Genomic DNA, 20134 nt, shown 5'->3' with positions numbered 1-20134 from the left:
GGTAGCAATGGTTTGACCAAAGTTGTCCCTAACTGCTACTCCCACTCCAATTACTCCTTTGGCCTTGTTTACTGCACTGTCCCAATTCAACTTGAGCCAGTTTGATGGAGGAGTCTGCCAATCCTCAACTGATGTATAAGCCTGCCCACGATCCTGTCTAGAGTCCTCCTCATTTAGCATATCCAAGATACCTCTTGCTTCCTTCACAACAACATTCAGGTGAGCAAAAGAACATTTTGGTCCTTATGGTACCTCTTGATCCTCCACATTGTTAACATGTAATCGTTTGATTTGTAAGAATATTTAATTTTAAACAACTTTTTTTATAAATTAAATTATGACGTGTAAACAGTATAGAGAGTAAATCATTGTAATGCTCTAATAGAAGGTCTAAATTACATGACCAATACTTTAAAAGGATTAGTCAATGATATAATTGGAGTCCTATTGAAACCTTATAAAGAGTAAGAACTTTTCATTCATAAGAACTTTTCATTCAAAAACAATGTGAGATTTTATTTATCACTTATCCTTATCCTTATCATATGAAATATCATAGTATTTACGTCAACTTTTAAATTGAGCATAGTATTACATATAATCCAAGAATTCTTAAGTTGTTTATACTTGAATAAAAGTTAAAACAATTTAAAATTAATCATAATTTAATAATCTAATGTTCACAAAAAAAAAAAAAAAAAATTAATAAACAATTTTTGCAAACACGTAGCGCGGCAAAGCTTATACGTTGAAATTACTAAGAACTCGTCCTCACGCAACATACGCGCGTCGCCAAAGAAAGTTCCTTCCTCTCCGTACACGCAAACGCAATAATTACCGGCTTAGGAGCAGTAACCAGTTACCATAGCCGGTCAAGCTGATTTCTCTGGGAGCCACGCTTACCGATACTACCGGTTTCCTTCATCTCTATCCCCGACCCCCTGAGACAGCTTATAAGAAATCCATTCTCTACGCACTTCGAGGCAGTTCCAAGTTCAACCTCATCGGAACGTCGTATTTTTCATCTCCGGTTAGCCCGATCTTGTGTGCTAGTTTGCTTGTTCGATTACGTTTCTGTGGCTATCTCTATCTGCCTAGTCTAATTCTCATCTATTCTTGCCGTGGAATTCGGTTCTTTGATTGTTGATTTTTTGTTCTTTTTATAGTTTCACGATCTGTTTGGCGATTCATATCATGATTGGACCTGTATGTCTACTTTTGTGCGACTATATTAACTATTTCCAATATACTTATTCATATACGGAGTAGAATTGATCTGGCGTGAATGGAGCGTTGATGTTGGATAACGCTGAATTTGTTTGAGGAATTGGAGTTATATTTGGTTAGAGGAATTTTCGAAAAGTAGAAGTTTTTTGTATTTTTGTTTAGATAATGATCGCTAATGAAGTTTCTAACATGGAGTTGGATTTGTTTAATCTTTTTGAGTAGGAAGTGCATCATAGCTGTTCAATATTTTTTGAACTTCTTTTGTAAGTAGTCGAATTTTTATTGAATAACGTAGTCAAGTACACAGGATGTTTACATTTTAATTTATTGAGAGAAACAAATTAGTTGTGTGATTGCTTATAAAAATAAAAACATATTAGTGTGTGATTATTGAGTCCTAGGATTGAGACGAGTTTGTGTTCTTCTGGTTGTTTTGATGGGCTATTTTTTATTAGGGAAAATTATCTTTTGCAATTACAGTTGTTATTTATTTGTTTGAGTCACTAGTGTTGTCAATGATGGCTAGAGGCGTAAATGAGGTAAGTTCAAACAAGTAGTGGGTGGCCAAATCCGGTTCATATAATTTTTATTTGAAGATGAATCGAGCTCAAGTTTATCACCCCATTACATTTTATGTAAAACATCTCATTTGTTATTCAAGAAAGTTCGAGCTTATTAACGAGCTACTTTGGCGTTGTTTGGATATTAAAACCATCTTAACTCATCTCATCGAATCATTACAACTTTCTCAAATTTCCAAACAAAATACAATAAACAATTCAACTTTTTCAAATTCCAAAACAAAATTAATATTAAAAAATAATATTCTAACAATATTTTATTCAACTTTCATCTCAACTCATCTCATCTCAATTCGCTATCCAAACCTCCCTAATCTCGATAAAATAAATTATTTATTTTGTATTTTATAACTTTATCTACAAATTTTGGCAAACAAACTTTGAGTTTTGTAAATATCTTTATATAGTATGTATATATATATATATATATGCACCTATCATTGAGTTTTGTAAATATCTTTATATAGTATGTGTGTGTTATATATATATATATATATATATGCACCTATAATTGATATTAAGCATTATGTCTATGAGGATTCAAGCAACACATATAGTATTGAGAACATAATTTCCTCGTATCGATATTCAAAATGATAAAGTTAAAGATAAGGCTATAAAAATATCAATAAATCATTTGAGTTTATAAGAGTCGAGATGAGCTTAATCCGAGTAGTATCATTTAATAATTGATTAAAAAATTTATTCGCAAAAGGTTTATTTAATAAACGAATTGAGCCAAACTCGAGTTTGACTAAGTTGATATTGAATGACTTGTCGAGTAGTCTTGTTTATTAACAGCTCTATTGATAGCTGTGTACGGTTTATTTAATCTTCTCATTTGTTTTAATGACAAGAAAGAAAGGGTAAGTACATTTGAAGTTATTTTATTTTCAAAGTACCCTCAGCTCTTAAGGGCTTCTGTATGGTCTGTTAAATGAAGTTAATTTTTTTCATCATGGTAAGACAGCACTACCATTAGGTTTTCTGTTTTAATACCATGTTCAGCACCAAATTAATATTTTATTGCTCTTTGACTATGATTTTAATTTCAAGTTTCATTCTGGCAATTGTTAATGGTTAAAAGTAAGGACAGAGGATGGCAGATAATGAGGGAGGGGAAAATGCCTCGCGTGGGACTGATTGGGAAGTAGTGTCACTTACAGCATCGGCATATGCTGCTGCCCCAGGCCCAAAAGAAGTTGAACTGAAGGATGATGATGACAATAATGCTTACCGAGAGGATGATGGTGCAGAAACATCTCGTGCTTTGTTGATGTCTGGTCACTTTGTCTTTCCACACACTAAGCATGAAAATTTGCCATTGGAACTTGATGACAGTGAGATTCATAACGAAGAAGGCAAAAAGGAAGTAGTATCCGATCTTGATGCTGTAAAAGCTGGTAGATCAAGTGGAAAGGATGAAGAAAATTGGACTTTTAAAGATATAACTGTACCAGATGAGTTCCCAGGAATGCAGTTCTTTGATGAGAAGGGTTGTAAGTTATCCATCCATGGTACAGAGTTTGAGGAAGGCACTACTCTCCAAGTTTTAAATTTGGTTGAAAAGGAGGAAAGTATATTTAGTGCTGCTACATATGGTTCTTTACACAATGACACAGCTCTTGGCAGTTCATCCACATATGGTGAGAATGTGCCCGTTCCTAGACTAAATGAGCAAGGTTTAGATTTTTCTCCAGACATTTCATTATCCCCAACGCCTGCAAAAGACAATAAACATGATGGGTCTGACCTTCCTTGTGGTGCTTGGTGGAAGAGAAGGGTTGCTTCCTTGTATGCTCATGCAAAAGAGGCAAATACATTTTGGTCTATTTTCATTGCAGCGGCTGTCATGGGTTTTGTAATACTTGGGCAGAGATGGCAGCAGGAAGGATGGCAGGCTTTGCAAAGTAAGTGGCAGATCAGCATCAATGATGAGGTATGTTAATTAATTGATTATGTATTCAATTTTTTTCTAATCATGCTTATGCTTTCAAGTGAGTGGGATGCTCTGTTATGCCATTTGGTAGAAAATGTATTGCATGTTCTATTGGTTTATTGAAATATGATAAGGAATGAGTTTTGCTCTTTTGCCTCGTAAGATTCTCAAGGAGGTCCGGCACTAGGCCTTTTTGTGTGAAAATTAATAGAATCTGAAGCTGCAAGGGTATAAACAGCCTATGATGCGTGTATGTGTGTTTATGAGCAGCATAAGTTATTCTAAACGATTCTGTTGCATGAAAAAAAGAAATGCATTCCCTAGGACTAAGTTGGGTGGAAGATATTTTGATGATCACATTTTTAAATACCTGTGCAAAAAAATAAAAAAGCATCATGACATTTGGGATAACATTAACCAATTATTAAGCTGCTGGTGCTTAATGTGTAGCTTGGTTTTGGTTGTTTTGTCACAAACGATCCTTAAATTATTTTTATGGATTGGTCTATGTTTAGAAGTTTTATATCAAAATAACTGTAGTATAGGTTTACGGCTTTGTTTGGATTTATAACTTATTCATCCTAATGTACGAGACGGATAAAGTATATTGATAGCAAAACAAGATGTAATTTTAAAAGGAAAAATGTAATTTCCACGTTGCATGATGTGAAGGCTAGGGGCACTAGTGTAGGTTTATGATTTTATTTGGATTTATAACTTAATTCATTCAATAAACCATTAATCTCTGATGGTCAATGGCACAAGTTTTTCATATTTTGATCCCATTTTCGGTTGTCCAGTAGAGGATGGAGTTAAGATTAAAGGATAGAGAAATGAGGTTTTGAATTATGAAGGTGACAGACGGTTTGGATAGTGAGATGATAATTTTTGGTTTTAGATGAAAGTTTAAAATATTATTTTTTAATATTGTTATTGTTTTGGGATTTGAAAATTTTGAATTGAGATTTGAAAAAGTTGAATTGTTTATTATATTTTCTGTGGGAATTTGAAAAAATTGTAATGATGAGATAAGAGGAGAATTTTGTCTTATCCCACTTGCCAAACCTACCGTTAATCACTCAAAGTTCTGCATCTCTCCGTATAAAATAATTTTCTACCACATTGGCAAGCCTCTCTCATTAATGCCTTGTGTTAATTTAGTACATTTGCATCCACCACTTTCTTATTAAAATCCACGTTTCAAAAATTTCTCTACTAGAACAATTTCTGATTACCCACTCTTTTGACAAGACAAGGAAAAAAAAATTTACTGACGTAAAGGTTTGAATCTGGTGAGGTCCACTTGTTTGTTATGCTCCTATTATAAAATATGATTGATATGTATGTTTGTATCTACATAGTACATGGTATCTCAATATATATATATATATATATATATATTATGTTTTTTAACATTCTTAATCCCTAAATTATTTTCCGTGTGAAGAGTCAGTTTTTGTTATGTTTTTACTGCAAGCCATATTATTATTATTATTATTATTAGTTTTATATTTATATTTATATCATTATTATATTATTATTGTTGCATGTTATGTATAGGCCTTGCGACTTTTCCTCTTTTAAGGATTTTATTGAATATTCATATCAGTTAGACATGAATTAATACTTGGCATCATGCAGTTTTGATTCTGGCTAGAACATTGGAAAAATCTAATTGTAAGCAATTCTGCGTACTAATATGCGCACCAATTTAATATGATTGGTCAAAAAATAGACTTTATTGAAAACAGTGCTAATTTGAATTTAGAATATGAAAATAACAGCATTGGTACGCAGATTGGTATGCAAACTTGTTTATATATAACAAAACCCTAGAACATTAGATGGCAACTCAATCAAACCTAGTTCTACATTGAATGGAAGTCCTGCAATTATCTTACTGGCATAGTCTAGTAACGAGAGTATTAGGAAGACAACTTTGCACTCGTATTAAGCACTACAGGTAATTGTTCTAGGCAAGCTACGAGGAAAGTCACATTCTAAGAAAGTAAAGGACACAGTACTAATACACTTGGGATTGTTGTAGATCTATCCTACACTTTAGTATATAGGCTTTCTATCAATGGTTTAATCCTGCTTGTAGAATGTAACTTATGTTTAATTGGGTCCAAATCTTGTGCATAAATCTCTGTTTATTCCTGGATGCTACTTGCCCCCCCTCCCCCCTCTTTTTCCCTTTAACCCTGTCTTATCCTGACGTTTATATTTTTCTTCTCTCTTTTTGAATTGATATTGAAAGAGGAGGGGCAGGATGCTGGGTCCTATATCTCGACTTAAAGATGTGATTGTAGGTGGCCACCGTCGTGGTTCCGTGATCAGGGGCAGCTCCTCAAGCAAGGCTTAAGATGATGATGATGATGATGAAAAAGATAGAGAAAGAGACATGTTAGGTTTATGAAGTGCTACTTTTGCTGAGTGTGTCCCATGCACCTATTTTTCTTATGACAAGCTGAATGGTATATTATGTAAATCTGATATTGTTCCGAACTTTGATGGTATTTTCTTCAGAGTTGTTTTGTATAGTTTTGGGAAATCATTCATCTTTTCAAAAAGTTGAGCTGCCTATATTTTCATTACAAGCACAAAGAAAGAAAGGAAAAACAATACCTTTTTAGTGTGTGGTTGTGCGCATGCCAGCTTCAACACATGTGGCCATGGTGGCCTGTTCATCCGAGCTGGGTTTTTTCCCGGCCTGGTCTGGAATCCAGATTTGAAATCCAGGTTCCAAGCTGGATATACCCAGGTACCTGATCTGGAATCTGGGTGAACAGTGCTACGTTCCACCATCTTTCGTTCCCTCAAATAACTGCACACCACTAGGTACTTCGCCGATCACCCTTACTATTGCATTGCTTGGGTATTTTAGGTGATTTTAATTATTTCATTTATTTCTTATTCAACTTTTTTATGTGTATTTTGTTGTCTTTTCCTGTTGTCTCATACTTACCACCCTCTTCCACTATGGCCACCTCGTATCACCACTTCCAGCAGCTTGTATACACCTCAGAATCTCCGACTCCCTCACTAACCGTCCTTTATTTACAGTGACCACCTCAGCATGAACTTTTTCAATGTTCCTTTGATTAATGTAGGATCATCCTACAGCAGACAAAAAAATCGTCTTCAAAGCAGTCGATTTCTCAATTGCGAATCGAAATATGGAATGGAACTACTAAGTTTCAATTTTCCATTTGTTTTTCTATTTCATGCAGTGTGACTTTTATTTTGAGATCTTTATTGGGTCTCCCACAGTCCTCTCCCTCTTATTACCTTGAATTTTACTTATTTTAATATTACCAAAAACAAAATTCTATCCAATGTGGCATAACAATTTAGATGAGTTAATGCCGATGAAAATGACATCACATAATGATTGAATTAGTTGTTGCTCCAAATAATTTTCTCTTTATAAAAAAATTAGTTGACTTTCGAGCCTATTAACAGAAGGTTTGGATAGTGAATTTAGATGAGATGAAAGTTGAAAATTGAATAAAATTTTATTTTAAGATTTAGAAAAGTTGAATTGCTTAATATATTTAATTTGAAAATTTAAGAAAGTTGTAATGATTAGATAAGATAAGTTGAAATGTTTTTTTAAATCCAAACAAGACCTAAATTGTCAATCGATATTAGGATAACTAAACTCCAACTAGAAATGTAGAAAAACCAATACCAATAGTAGAAGGAATTATATACATACGATAATTGTCAATAAAATGATGATGACGACGGGCAGGAGAAAGAAACTCGGGCTAGTTTGGATTTCAAACTCATCTCAATTTATCATTACAATTTTTTCAAATTCTAACACAAAATATAATAAATGATTCAAATTTTTCAAATTTCAAAATAATAATAATATTAAAAAATAATATTCTAATAATATTTTATCAACTCAACTCAATTCAACATTTAAATGCAACTTAAAATTTTTCTGTAACACCAAGGGTTGATAAAAGAGAAAACCTAGAGACTGGTCTCGCTGGTCTTCTTCAATAAACAGCCCTCCAATAGTAAGGCTCCACGTAAGCTTTTCATTTTACATGTTCTGCATTTGGCAACACCCGATCATAACATCTTATACAGCCCTCCCATGCCACTTTCTTCGTCTTCAACTCCATCTCAACCCACACTCATCCCACGACACGGATAGAGCTCAATCCCCCCAGTCTGCACGGACGGACCTCAAAAATTTTAGTCTGAAATTTAGAATAAAGATTACAAGGTTCTTCAGTTGCAGTAGCAGATTGATGAGGCAAACCAATGGCGGGAGAAATTGGAGAAGAATCTTAAGCTCAGAGGCTTGTCAACAAAAGAATCAAAAGGTTCCTCAGATAAAAATGGATTTTTGCTTGCAGATTTATCTCCTGATCTGTTTACATCTACAGTAGAAGCTACTTTCAAAGCTGTTGTTTCTACTTTTCTACTGTAGATTTTTCTAAGTCGTTTACAATTTGTTGGGTTCTTTGTGCCGGTGTAGATTATGATTTTTCTATATAAAAAACTAGCTTTTAGTGGGTTTCAACAAGCAAGCTTAAGATCTTTATGGCTTAGCAAGCTTATGCCGTTGTTGGGTTCTTTATGCCAAAGAATGTTTAGTAGGTTTTAGCAAGCAAGCTTCTCTGTCAAATCGGACAATCTCACGATCACTAAAGACAACTTATTTACCAATTTCTTTCTCTAAGGCAGATGGATCCATTAGACATGCTGGGCTAAAATCCAGATTCCATTTTTGGAAAAATTTTGCAGGAGCAAGTACCTAGTGGTAGTTCACCCAAAGAAGAAGAAACGAGAAATCCCCCCTCCCCCCCTTTTTGAAAAAAAAAAGACTCGAATAGATAAAGACTACATTTTTCAATCGAGCCTAACAAAAGTTTTCAATGCAAAAATACTAAAGTTTTAAATAATTTCTACTAGAAAACAGACAAGGATTTGAAGTTGATATCTTACCTAGTCGAATATCTCGCCAAAGTAAGAACAACAGGGTTGCAGGAGTGAAGGCTCATTCAATGTTTAACCTTTCAGTTTTAATCACCTATATCCTTGTGTATTGTGCTAATCATCACTTTTTTACATGTCTAATGCTTAGTGGAGGCCTATTTTACTCTTATAAACAGCAGGGCTGTCTAGAAGTGTTTCTATTGATAAAAAGGAAATAAAAAAAAACTTATACTCATGATAAAAAAAAAAAAAAGAAAAAAGTATTTTTGAAAAATAGGGAAAAGAAAAAGGAATTAGAAAAGTTTTCAGGGGGTTGTTTTTGGAAATGTACTCGAAGAGAACTATGTTCAAGTCGTGCAGTTATCCGCGCCAAATAAAAGCTCATTGGCGGGAAAAGTTTTCGTTTTTGTTTCCTTGCATTTTCTTTTCTTTTTAGTTTTCTCAAATTTACTAACTTGGAGTTTAATAATATTGCTAGATACAATTTTATCATGTGTGAGTTTTGCACCTTTTTTTAAACCAAAAGTAGGATTTATTATTAAAAAATAATTATTATTTAAATTTTATATTTACTCATTTTTAAAAATATATATATAAATTACTTATTTTAAAACTGTAAATATTATTTTTCTTTATTTAACGTCTACAAAAATCTGAAGCATACTAATTATATGAGCACATGTATTTTAAAAATAAGTTTATTTATAAGTGTATTTATTATCAAATTAAACACGTTATTAATGTAAAAACTCGGCACATTAATATACATAAAAAATTATTAATATTTTAATTCAAAAGTGAAAGTATTAGGAAAATGCTAAACGTCCCGTTCCCGTTGGGAGCTATCGCTTGTATTAGTGTGTGTTTTTTTATGTGTTTTTTTAAAATTTTTTTATATAGATTTTTTTTAACAATTTTAAAAAAATAAAAAAATTCATAATATCATTAAAAAATACTTCTTTAATCACTAAGTAAAATAAAAAAATAATTTATTTATTTTTATTTCGTGATTAAGAAAGTATTTTTTAATAATTTTTTTTATTTTATGATTAAAGAAATTTTTTTAATAATATTCTAAATTTATTTTTATTTTTTAAATATTTAAAAGTATTAAAAAAACTTTCTATAAAAAATAATTAAAAAAAATAAATCAAAATCTAGAACTAACGGTAACTCCCATCGGATCAGCAGTGACTCTAGCAGTACTCAAAGTATTATATGCAAAATGATTTATAAATAATTAATTATCCAAATGTAATATAACAATTAATGCCAGCACCCACGTGAAAACTTGCACCACGGAACCAGGCTCTCACCCCGTCTCATTCTCTCGCAGCAAAACCCACCCCTTCTCCCCCGTCTCGTCCTCACGCAAAGCCGCCGCCACCGCCGCCGACCCTACGTCAAAACCCACGGAACCCGCTGAAATCCTCTCCCCCATCTCCCATCCTTTCGCATGAAACCCACCCCCAATCATTTCGCAGATCTCGAATTGCCGCAGCCATTGTCTGGAATACCCATCACTGGAAGACTAAAAGGGCAATCTTTTTCTTTCTTCGCTCTCTTCCTGAGTCGGACCTTAGGGTGGCCTGTAAGGGACAGCTCGTTAAGATCACTGGGGTACCAACCATTTCTCTCTTCCTTTATCTTTATTCTTTCCTTTTGCTGGGTTCGTTACGATTTTTCGTTCGGCACTTTTCTAGTTTTGGTTTGTGTTTGGTTGCTGAGAAAATAAGGCGGAAGGAGGTTTAATATGAAATTGGCAGTGTTTAGGTAACTTTTGGTTTCTTTTCATCAAAAAGCAAAGTAATAACCGTCAGTGTGGAAACTCCCGTTCAAAATAGAGAGGAAAATTACACATTTCCTTCTAACCAGTCATGGTTATTCTTAAAAAGTTGAGTTATTCTTACTGGGCTCTCTCTCTCAATTGAAACTATTACTGGAGTTCTTCTCGGGTGCGTCTTTGCCTTCCTTCATTTGTCCAGTTAAATTCTCTGAGTTGGAGGAGTTGGCCTTATTTCGTACCATGGGGTTTCTTAAAATGTGGGTTTGATTTTTCATAGTATGAAAAATCTCATGCATCTGTTGGGTTTGCTGCGGCGGTGAGGAGAAGATGCTGTTCGAAAGCTTTCACTCGGGCTCGAAAACAATTTATAAAGGGGTGAGGAAAAGATTTAAGAGGAAATTCAGTGTAATGAACTTATTGTAGTTTATCTGGAATTGCTGATATGGCGCACATTTATTGTTGGCTGTTTATGCCTCAACAACGGATGGACCGCTTTTGACCGGAACTCATATCCAAATGCAAATGCAAAAGCGCTCTCTCTCCTCCCTCGATTTTTCCCCTGTGAAGTAGTTGCTTTCCCTCGGTTTGTTGCTCCCGCATTGGATTGTCTCAGTTTCTTTCACAATTTTCTCTCCATTTTCGGTCTCGTGCAACCCCATTGTTTCCAGCCCAAAATCTGAAATCACTTCGCCTGTTTCCTTCGCACGAAAGCCACTCAAGCCATCTGGTCCAGATCTCTGCCCTAGAGTGTCTGTTTCCTTTGCACAAAAGCCATTCCCGTCATTTCTCGTCGACGCAGCACCACTCAAGGCAAAGAGAAGCCATTGAAGCTGCTCAGAGATGGAGGCGCCTTGATGCAGCCGGGGCCCAACTCAAGGTCCCTCCTCTCCTACCCATCTAATCTGACCAAATTGTGACCCCCTTCGTGTGTTTTAGTTTTTATTTTGCTTTTTTTTTTTTTTTTTGGATTCTCTAATTGGTTTATGATTAATTTTTCATGATAATCAGATTGATTTTATGGATCAGAAAACTCATTTTTCATCTGGTTTATTAATAATTTTATTAGTTAGGCTCTGTTTCTTCCTTGGAAAAGTGGTGTCCTATTTCACTTTGCATTTGGGTTTCATCGCAGCAGCACCACTTCGTCGCATCAGCAGCAGCACATCCTGCCGTGAGTTTGGAAAAATAGGTAAGTATGTTTGAAATTTGTTTTACTGTGATGTTGGTTGAATTTGTATATTTTTCTCAATTCTGTCTACAAACACAGTGAGAGGGGAAAAGATTTTAAATGAATTCTTTGGAATCCTAGGCTCAAAACCAGACACTTTGATCTGAAAACAAGTAAACGAAAACTGAATTGAAGACTGCCATGTATGAAGCTAGAATCCACTTCCTTTTTCTTTTTTATTGTTTGTCTTCCATGTATAAAGCTGAATTGACACTTACATATACTTTTAGAACAATAAGAACAAACGAATGTGAACACTTATATATATGGCATGTCTTTTTTTTTTTTTCCCCTTTCTTGAAAATTCGCCTGTTGCACTCCAGGATTGTGTCTACAAGATTTATTTCATTTGTATTACTTCTGCTTGGTCTTTGTGAAGTTGGAGTGAGAGTGGAGTGAAGTGGTCTTTGTGAAGATGAAGTGTTTGATGAAGTGCTATTCAGGAAGCTAATTAATTGATAAATTAATGCAAAAAAATGCAAATTCAATAAGTTTTCTTGATAAATTAATTGAATTATTTACGGTGAAGTTAGGATTATGGTAGTCATCTTTGTGCACTGTTTGTAAAGTACTAAAAAGAAGATGTATTGGAGTATCATATCGGCCCATGCATAAATCAATACCTCCAACAAATGCCATGATCTTTGTTTAGACTTAATTTACGAGTTTTCTTCCTGAATTGACTGTTTGTTTAGACTTAATATACGACACAATGCTGGATTGATATGATACTGACTTTGTTTTCCTTGTTAAATTTTGCATTTAGGGAAAATTAAAAACATTTCAACATCTATTTTTAATCTTTTGCCCAAAACTACCCCTTCGTTGAGAATTTTCTGTTCGAGTTCACCTGAAGAGAAAATTTTCTATGTAGTCACTGAAGGCATTCCTTCCATTTTTTCCATTTCATTCCAATTTAATTTTGAACACTTGGATGTTTTTTTATTAACATTTTTATTTTTCATTTACTGTACCTTTCTTTTGATTGCCTGCTGATTTTTAATGTTTCTTAGTGTGCTTTCGTATGCTTGTTTTGTTGTAATTTTTTCTCCTAAATTGAGAATTTCTTAGTTTTTCACAGAAAAGAATCTTTTTTTGCCCCTGCAAGTTTTATTAGATGGGTAAGGAGGAAAGCCCACGAGTTACCAGAAGAACAACAAGGTCTTCCTGTTCTACTCCTGTTGCCAACAATGTGGTTGAAACAACGAAAACAAGTGATGAACCTCTCAAGACCAATGACCTTGTGTTTGGAGAGGACCCCATTAGCTTGGATGATCTATTATCTAGCTTTCCAAGTAGACGTGCTCAGATTCTTGAGCTTGTGCGCCTTTTGGGTCCCTCTAATTCTCCCATGCTTCCTCTGTTTATTTATGGAGGTGCTTCTACTGGGAAAACCAGTATCATTCTACAGACGTTCAGGCATCTCAACCGCTCCTTTGTTTATTCAAGTTGTCTTACTTGTTATAGTCCTCGTATCCTGTTTGAATCTATTTTGAGTCAACTGATGCTTCATAGAAAAAATGCAATGAATGGTTATTCAAGTGTAAAGCGCTGTGAAAAGCCCGCTGATTTTGTTAATTTTCTCCGTGAAGCCTTGAGTAATGTCATAAATAATCTTATGGGGAACTCAGGAAAATTGAACACCAAAAGATTGGTTGGACAAGCTCATGGAAATACAGTCTACCTAATATTTGACAATTTGGAGCTTGTTAGAGCGTGGGATAAAAGTTCCACCATATTACCTTTTCTGTTCAATCTGTACGATGTTCTGAAGATGCCTGAGTTGGGTCTAATCTTTGTGAGTAACACGTCGCCTGATACATATTACTCAAGTATGGGTTACATAGAACCTGTGCCTGTTTATTTTCCCGATTACACAGAAGATGATCTTCGTCAAATATTCATGAGAAACCAAGCAAACCGGAAGGTTTATTCATCCTTTCTTGAGTAAGAATAAATTTTTAATTTGAATTCTCTTTATATCGCATGCCTGATCTTCTGTTTGATAGATTGTGTAATGAACTTGAGTTTTGTTTCTTGTCAAACAGTGTTGTACTAAGGCCTTTCTGCAGAATTACTAGAAGGGTGGATGAATTATCTACTGCCTTTGCACCATTATTTGCAAAATATTGTGAACCTTTAAGTGACTTGGGAGTTGTTCCCAGAGAAGAACTGAAGAGAAGATTGTTTAGTCATCTTCAACCACATATTGCTCCTTCTCTGAATGAGGTATTTAAGATTTCATCTCAGCCTTCCCCTGAAGCTGAATCCAACAAGGAGATGAAGCAGAAGGGCAGCAGGAGAAGATTTGCAGGATGTGAAGAAATTGATGAGTTAGATTTTCACATGTCAACTTCTGCAAAATATCTCCTTATATCAGCATTTCTTGCATCAAGAAACCCAGCTACCCTTGACGCCTCACTTTTTGATTCAATGGGTGGTTTTGACAGCCGAAAACGAAAGAGGAAGTAAGTGCATTAAAGTTTGACATTCAATCTATGATTTATAAGTCTATTCTGTTGGATATAGTCAGAGTTTTCAGATTTTGAAAGTACTCACTCCGAAGTAGCTTAGGATGTACTTGTGTGCCTATGAACCCATTTGCTTTCCTTTGCAGGGATGTATTATTATGGTTTTTAGTTTGTGATGGCTAACTTCAACCATGCTTTTTTGGTGCTTTTTATGATATATTATTGATTTTCCTATTTGAATATTTCTCTCCTAGGATGGCTCCCATGGACCTTGCCTTGGTGAGGTTCAATGTCATTAAAAAAAAAGTTTTTCTAATATTACTTGAAAATCTAATATTCTATTAGGACCAAACAATGATTGACAACTAATCAACTGATACCGATCTTCACTTTTGTAATATTCATTTTCTGATTGCCTTTTGTTTTTATTTTTTATGTTGGATCTGGCCACTTTTAAACTAATATAATAAAATTGAGGGCCTATATAATTATTTGCTTGGTGTCACCCTTTATAATGAACATATTGAGCTCGTGTCTAATGTTCTCATACAAAGGCCAGGTAGGAAGAGAACGCCAGGCATCAGTCCACTACAAGAATGATAGAGAATTGAACTCCCTAGGAGTTTTTACAATCCCAAACCCTTTGCTTTTGTTTCACCTACTATCATGTGCATACCTTGCTTGCATAATTTCATCTTCTATGCATGTTCATGCTTAGGCCCTCTCAAAAGTCACTGGAGCAAAAGGAAACTGCAGAACAGGAATCACTGATGAAGGGACCAGGAACTTTTCCGTTGGAGAGGTTATTAGCCATATTTCAGTGTATCACATCTGTAGCAGAAGGTTCAATCGACGAAGAGGAGCAAGAAAATGAAGGGTTAGGAGTTCAACGTGGGGATGGTGGACTCATGTCTGATGTTCTGTTGCAACTATCCAGTCTCTGCAATGCTAATTTTATCATTAAAGGAGGAAGCTGCCCATTGGAGGGTTCAACTCGATATCGATCAACGGTGTCTGAAGAAATGGTTCTCAAGGTAGTTTTTGCGACTCATATTACGTAGATTTTTTTATTTGCGTCAACTCTCTTTTACTTCTAATATTGAAGTGTTTCACAGGTGGCAAGGAGTCTTAAGTTCCCTTTGTCGAAGTATTTGTATAGAAGATAATAATCTGTGATGTGCAAGCTACTTGTAACATGGTCATGAACTAAAAAATATCTTCCATAGAAAGTTTCTGAAGAAAAAGCTCAGATGCTTATAATCTCTAGCACAGCCTCTGCAATGGTGATCATCATCATGAGAGTGTTGAATGGACGACACAAAATAACTGGTTTTGAGTGGACATATATACGGACTGATTATTGTTGTCCATTGGATGGATGAAGTCAGCAGTCATTACTTTGGGACTGGAAAATAAAAGGTCAGGTAGCTAACTAATCCCTCTTGTTTCTCATACCTAATCTCCACCTTTTTGGATGTGGGGAGGGTGTAGTAATAGGTGTTGATACTTGAACTAACAAATTCGACCAAATTACTATATATATTATATTAACTTTTGTTTCAATGAAAATGATTTTTATAACTGATTGATTGTTCATTTACTAAAGTTCAAAAAGTGAAGAGAGAGAGAGAACCCATTTGGTCACTTTTTGGTCTAATTTTTTAGTCCGAGTAGCATGCAGTCATGTCTAATATGGATGGTACACTCAAATGTCAAGAATATTGAATGAGGGTGTTTGTCAAGGTTTTTTTTTTTTTTTTTGATAATAAATCTGAAATTTCATTAATAAAGAGTTTACAGATATTTATCAAGCCAAATAGCTTGAGAAATAAAGTCTGGATAACATTCATTCCACATTGAGATATTCTCAACGTTCTAAGCATATCGGGCAAGAATATGACCAATCCGATTACCTTCCCTATAGACATGTTGAAACTTGCACTCTACAAACACTTTTAACAACTTTCGAATTTCACTCAATAATGGATCCAACATTGCATCAGAAGGAATTTCATTGTTGAGCACTGGGATGGCTATCAAGCAATCTGATTCCACAAACTATGAATCCCCATATTAGCACACAGCTATAAGGCACGGAAAATAGCCAGTGATTCAATAGCTTTAGTATTATTCACTTCAAATTCAACCTTGCTTGTTGTCGTAATTATCGTGCCAGCATCATCTTTGAGCACCAGACCCACCCCTGCCTTATGAAGGTCACCAAAAACAGCACCATCCACATTTAGTTTCAGCCAACCCGATGGTGGAGGCTTCCAATCATAATACTCTCGAGCTTTCCTCATGGGCAACTGTTTCAGATCAGTATAAGATTGTATAACAGACAGAGCATGATCAATGACCTGTTGGATTGCAATAAATTTTTGCTCATGAACCATTTGATTTCTTCTCCACCAAAATCCCCAAGCAATAGCAAAGAACGAAGCTAGATCCTCCTCCTGTCCCTGATTCAAAACTGCTAACGCTACTTGCAGAACTGGTAAGTTAACTCCTAGTTGTTGAATGAGAGGAATATATGAAAACCAACTTGGAATGAATATTAGGACAGAATAATAAAGCCTGAGCTAGGTCTTTGGTTTGTTGATTGCAAAAACAGTAGGATCCTTCGATATTGACATGCTTTTTAAGAAAATTTTGTTGGGAAGGGAGAATCTCCTTGCAAGCCCTCCAAGCAAAGACTTTTATCTTATTAGGAACTTTCATTTTCCACAAGGCCTTCCACAAAGATTGTTGCTGCCCGTCATTAGAGCACTCCCCTCTCCCACCCTAAAGTTGTAACATAAAAAATCTGTAACAGCTTTTCACACTGAATTTTTCACTCCTTTCATGGGACCAAATCATCTTATTAGATTGCTCATTAGGATAGATCATTATTTTTAAAATATTTGTTACCAAACTTGGATTGAAGAGAGCTCAAAGCTTAACTAAGTTCCAACCTCTAGTAACTGGATCAATTAAACTGTCAACAGAAGCTTCTCTAAACTCATCAGAAATTAAAATGGCTTCCTTCTTCAAAGACTGATGGCCTGGAATCCAAGGATCCTGCCAGAGCTTAGCTAGTTTACCGTCTCCTATCCTCCATGAGCACCCTTGACTCATCAACTTCTTGGCCTCCCAAATGCTCTGCTAGGTAAAAGAAGGCCTCTTACCTAAACCACCTTCTAAGAACACTCCATGAGGGAAGTATTTTGACTTGAAAACTTTATGGATCAAAGAATTTGTTTCTTGCATAATCCTCTAGCCTTGTTTGGCTAGCAAAGATAAGTTGAATACATGCAGATCCTTAAAACCAAGTCCCCCTTTCCCTTTCTGCTCACACATTTTCCTTTAACTCATCCAATAAATTCTCTTTTCATCTTTCTTTTGGCCCCACCAAAACTTTCCCATCATGGATTCCAATTTTGAACATAGAGTAATTGGGAGAAGAAAACAGCTCATTGAATAAGTTCACTACAACAAATTTGAGCTTTTGAGGCGAAATTATTTTGTCCCTAAAAGTCATTTTTTGGGACGAAATTTAAATTTTGTCCCAAAAAAGTGATGACTTTACAAAATCGTTCGAATTGTCAAATAACCGTTCGAACAGTTTTTTTTGTGACGAATTAAATCGTCTCAAAAAGTTATTCGAACGGTAAAAAAAACTTTTGAACAGTAAAATCTTGGCGGTGAAGTAATTTATTATGGCGGGAAAAGTTCACAACTGTTCGAACGATAATTAGTTGTGTTCGAACAGAAAACATTTGTTGGCAAAACCTGTCGAGAAGGTTTCTAAACCATTCGAACGGAATATATTTAGTTAGAACATATTCAAGCACCACATTTATACATTCGAAGGTATAATATTAATCTCAGTACGAAATTCAAAATATAAAAAATATATATATCATATATACAAATTCATTAATTAATTTTATGTAATTAATTTAAAAATATTTTAATGATTTCTTTTATGTTAAATAAAATTTTTAGTTAAATAAATATTATCAACCATACACCACATAATATAAATCAATAATTACTCCAGAAAAGACAAAATATTTAATTTACAAATAAAGCAAGTTATCAAAACATCATATATACCAATGTTTTGAATACCGTACCGGACGCTGTACCGGTTAAGGCACTGGAATGAAATATTTCGGTATCGGTACCGTTTCGGGATAGCGTTTCGGGATAGTCGATATATAAATAAATTATATATATAAATATATATAAAAATTATATTTCAAAATAATAGTCTATATATAAATAAATTATATATAAAAACATATATATATAAATTATAAATAGTCTAGTCTGAATTGGAGGTTAAAAAATAAGTTTGTAGTTTGAAAAAAAAAAAAAAAAGAGGCCGAAATATCGGCCGGTACAGGCCGAAATATAGGCCAGTACAGGGCGAAATTGATGCCGGTACGGCCGGTATTTGGGCCGGTATGAAACGGGTATAGTACCTTTACCGGCCGGACGGTCGGTACGAAAAATATCGGCCGTACCGACCGGTACAGTATGAAATCCAAAACACTGATATATACTGTCCATAACTATAACAAAAAAAAAATATAAATAAAAAATAGAAACTACTGTGATGCGAGGTCTTTACACACATCCTCGATTGCAGCTAATTGTCTCTCTACTTGTGCCAGTCGAGTACTAAGCGTGATCTGAGTTGCATTATTGGCATTAATCTATGTACATAACTCATTAACCTTTGTACATAACCTAGAGACGGTAGCCATAATCTCTGTGCGCAACTCAGACATGGCAGTTTGTACTGCATCAATCATTGTTGATGTGTGTACGCTGATCTTAGCACGCAATATATCTGCCATCTCCTCTCAAGTAGATGTGCGTGATGCCTCGGCCTATGCAGATGTCTCACCTGCTGATACTCCAGTATCTCCCGGCTGTGCATCTCTCTAAATCTCAACCCTGTCAGGAACAGCCCCACGAAAATGAAATCTCGAGTGTTCTGTGCTCCGTGACAGGGTGGTGCTGTTGATCGGTCCCATCGGCTCTCGGGAACGCTCGGCAGGTTCGAGCACGACCCCGACATGTAGCAAAAATCAAGTGATGAGGATGGTAGTATATCTGTCGTAATGAACCGTGCCTCTGATCGGATCCTTTCAAATATATAACCCACGAGGTCGATCGGGATGCCATGAGCGACCCGTATCATAAATCTCGCTTGATCCATACTGACCTCGGTCTTGTACTGCCGAGGATCAATATTGTTGGCGATGATCAAGTTCATTATCTTGAAGAAAGAAGATAAATATGTCTGCCTAATACTCTTCGTCTCATTGTACACTGGAGCATCTGGATCAACAATTAAGTCTCTGACCTCATGATCAGCAAGTGTATTGATCTCATCTTTGTAAATTGGTCCCTCGTCTTGAGACAACTCTGCATCACCTGAAGGATCGAACTCTCTAGGCGGCAGGTTCGGATAGGCATCAAGAAGTCTAGAAATACCCAAATATGCAGCGAGTCTGTCCGCTGAAAATATAACAAGAGCTCCTCGGACACAGATCCTGTATGCCCCTCCATCGTCTGGGCTGGCACCACCGAGCTCTTTATAGAACTCAGTAACGATCTCAATGTAGGAAATGTGCTCCATTCCTTCTTCTCGCTGATCTAAGATTGATGCCCAACCACGATCATTGAATACTGATGGGAGGGAATGACCCTACCATATAAGAGCCACAAAATCAGACAGTTTTACCTGTCGCTCAAGTAAAACAATCCGCTCTCGAACTGTTTGGATGGAAGATTCCCCTGACCTACCACGTTTACGGCTCCTATAGGACATTATTATGAATCTGAAATTTTAAAAATAAAATATATATTCAACATTAGTGATAAAATCTAATTACGACAAAAAGATTTACAAAATTATATACTAATAGCAATTTAATAAATTAA

At 35.2% G+C, this 20134-nt stretch overlaps 2 protein-coding genes across 5 annotated transcripts; both read left to right on the top strand.

The window, feature by feature from the left end:
• Positions 1-878: 878 nt before the first annotated feature.
• Positions 879-19291, top strand: LOC121255109 (ATG8-interacting protein 2-like). Of its 3 annotated transcripts, XM_041155399.1 has the most exons (5): positions 885-1030; positions 2893-3747; positions 6008-6132; positions 14051-14056; positions 19281-19291. In XM_041155399.1, exons 2-3 carry the CDS (start codon positions 2908-2910, stop codon positions 6110-6112), a joined length of 945 nt encoding a protein of 314 aa, XP_041011333.1. In that variant the 5' UTR covers positions 885-1030; positions 2893-2907; the 3' UTR covers positions 6113-6132; positions 14051-14056; positions 19281-19291. The 3 variants fall into 3 exon arrangements, with proteins under 3 accessions (XP_041011330.1, XP_041011333.1, XP_041011328.1); XM_041155396.1 differs by lacking the exons at positions 14051-14056; positions 19281-19291 and having other exon boundaries at positions 879-1030; positions 2896-3747; positions 6008-6320; XM_041155394.1 differs by lacking the exons at positions 14051-14056; positions 19281-19291 and having other exon boundaries at positions 6008-6320.
• Positions 11009-15630, top strand: LOC121255095 (origin of replication complex subunit 5). Of its 2 annotated transcripts, none has more exons than XM_041155385.1 (6): positions 11009-11377; positions 11622-11684; positions 12805-13670; positions 13772-14191; positions 14913-15228; positions 15310-15630. In XM_041155385.1, exons 3-6 carry the CDS (start codon positions 12841-12843, stop codon positions 15358-15360), a joined length of 1617 nt encoding a protein of 538 aa, XP_041011319.1. In that variant the 5' UTR covers positions 11009-11377; positions 11622-11684; positions 12805-12840; the 3' UTR covers positions 15361-15630. The 2 variants fall into 2 exon arrangements, with proteins under 2 accessions (XP_041011319.1, XP_041011323.1); XM_041155389.1 differs by having other exon boundaries at positions 12795-13670.
• Positions 19292-20134: the final 843 nt, after the last annotated feature.

This window comes from Juglans microcarpa x Juglans regia, chromosome 1D (genome assembly GCF_004785595.1).
Source record: "Juglans microcarpa x Juglans regia isolate MS1-56 chromosome 1D, Jm3101_v1.0, whole genome shotgun sequence".
Lineage (NCBI taxonomy): Eukaryota > Viridiplantae > Streptophyta > Magnoliopsida > Fagales > Juglandaceae > Juglans > Juglans microcarpa x Juglans regia.
This window is presented reverse-complemented; position numbering and strand designations above follow the sequence as displayed.

Coding starts and splice junctions, on each gene's coding strand:
- LOC121255095 (XM_041155385.1), top strand. CDS start 12,841: ATGGGTAAGGAGGAAAGCCCACGAGTTACCAGAAGAACAACAAGGTCT. Junction 14,192..14,912: donor AGCCGAAAACGAAAGAGGAA/GTAAGTGCATTA, acceptor GTTCATGCTTAG/GCCCTCTCAAAAGTCACTGG. Junction 15,229..15,309: donor CTGAAGAAATGGTTCTCAAG/GTAGTTTTTGCG, acceptor AGTGTTTCACAG/GTGGCAAGGAGTCTTAAGTT.
- LOC121255109 (XM_041155399.1), top strand. CDS start 2,908: ATGGCAGATAATGAGGGAGGGGAAAATGCCTCGCGTGGGACTGATTGG. Junction 3,748..6,007: donor AGATCAGCATCAATGATGAG/GTATGTTAATTA, acceptor TGATATTGAAAG/AGGAGGGGCAGGATGCTGGG.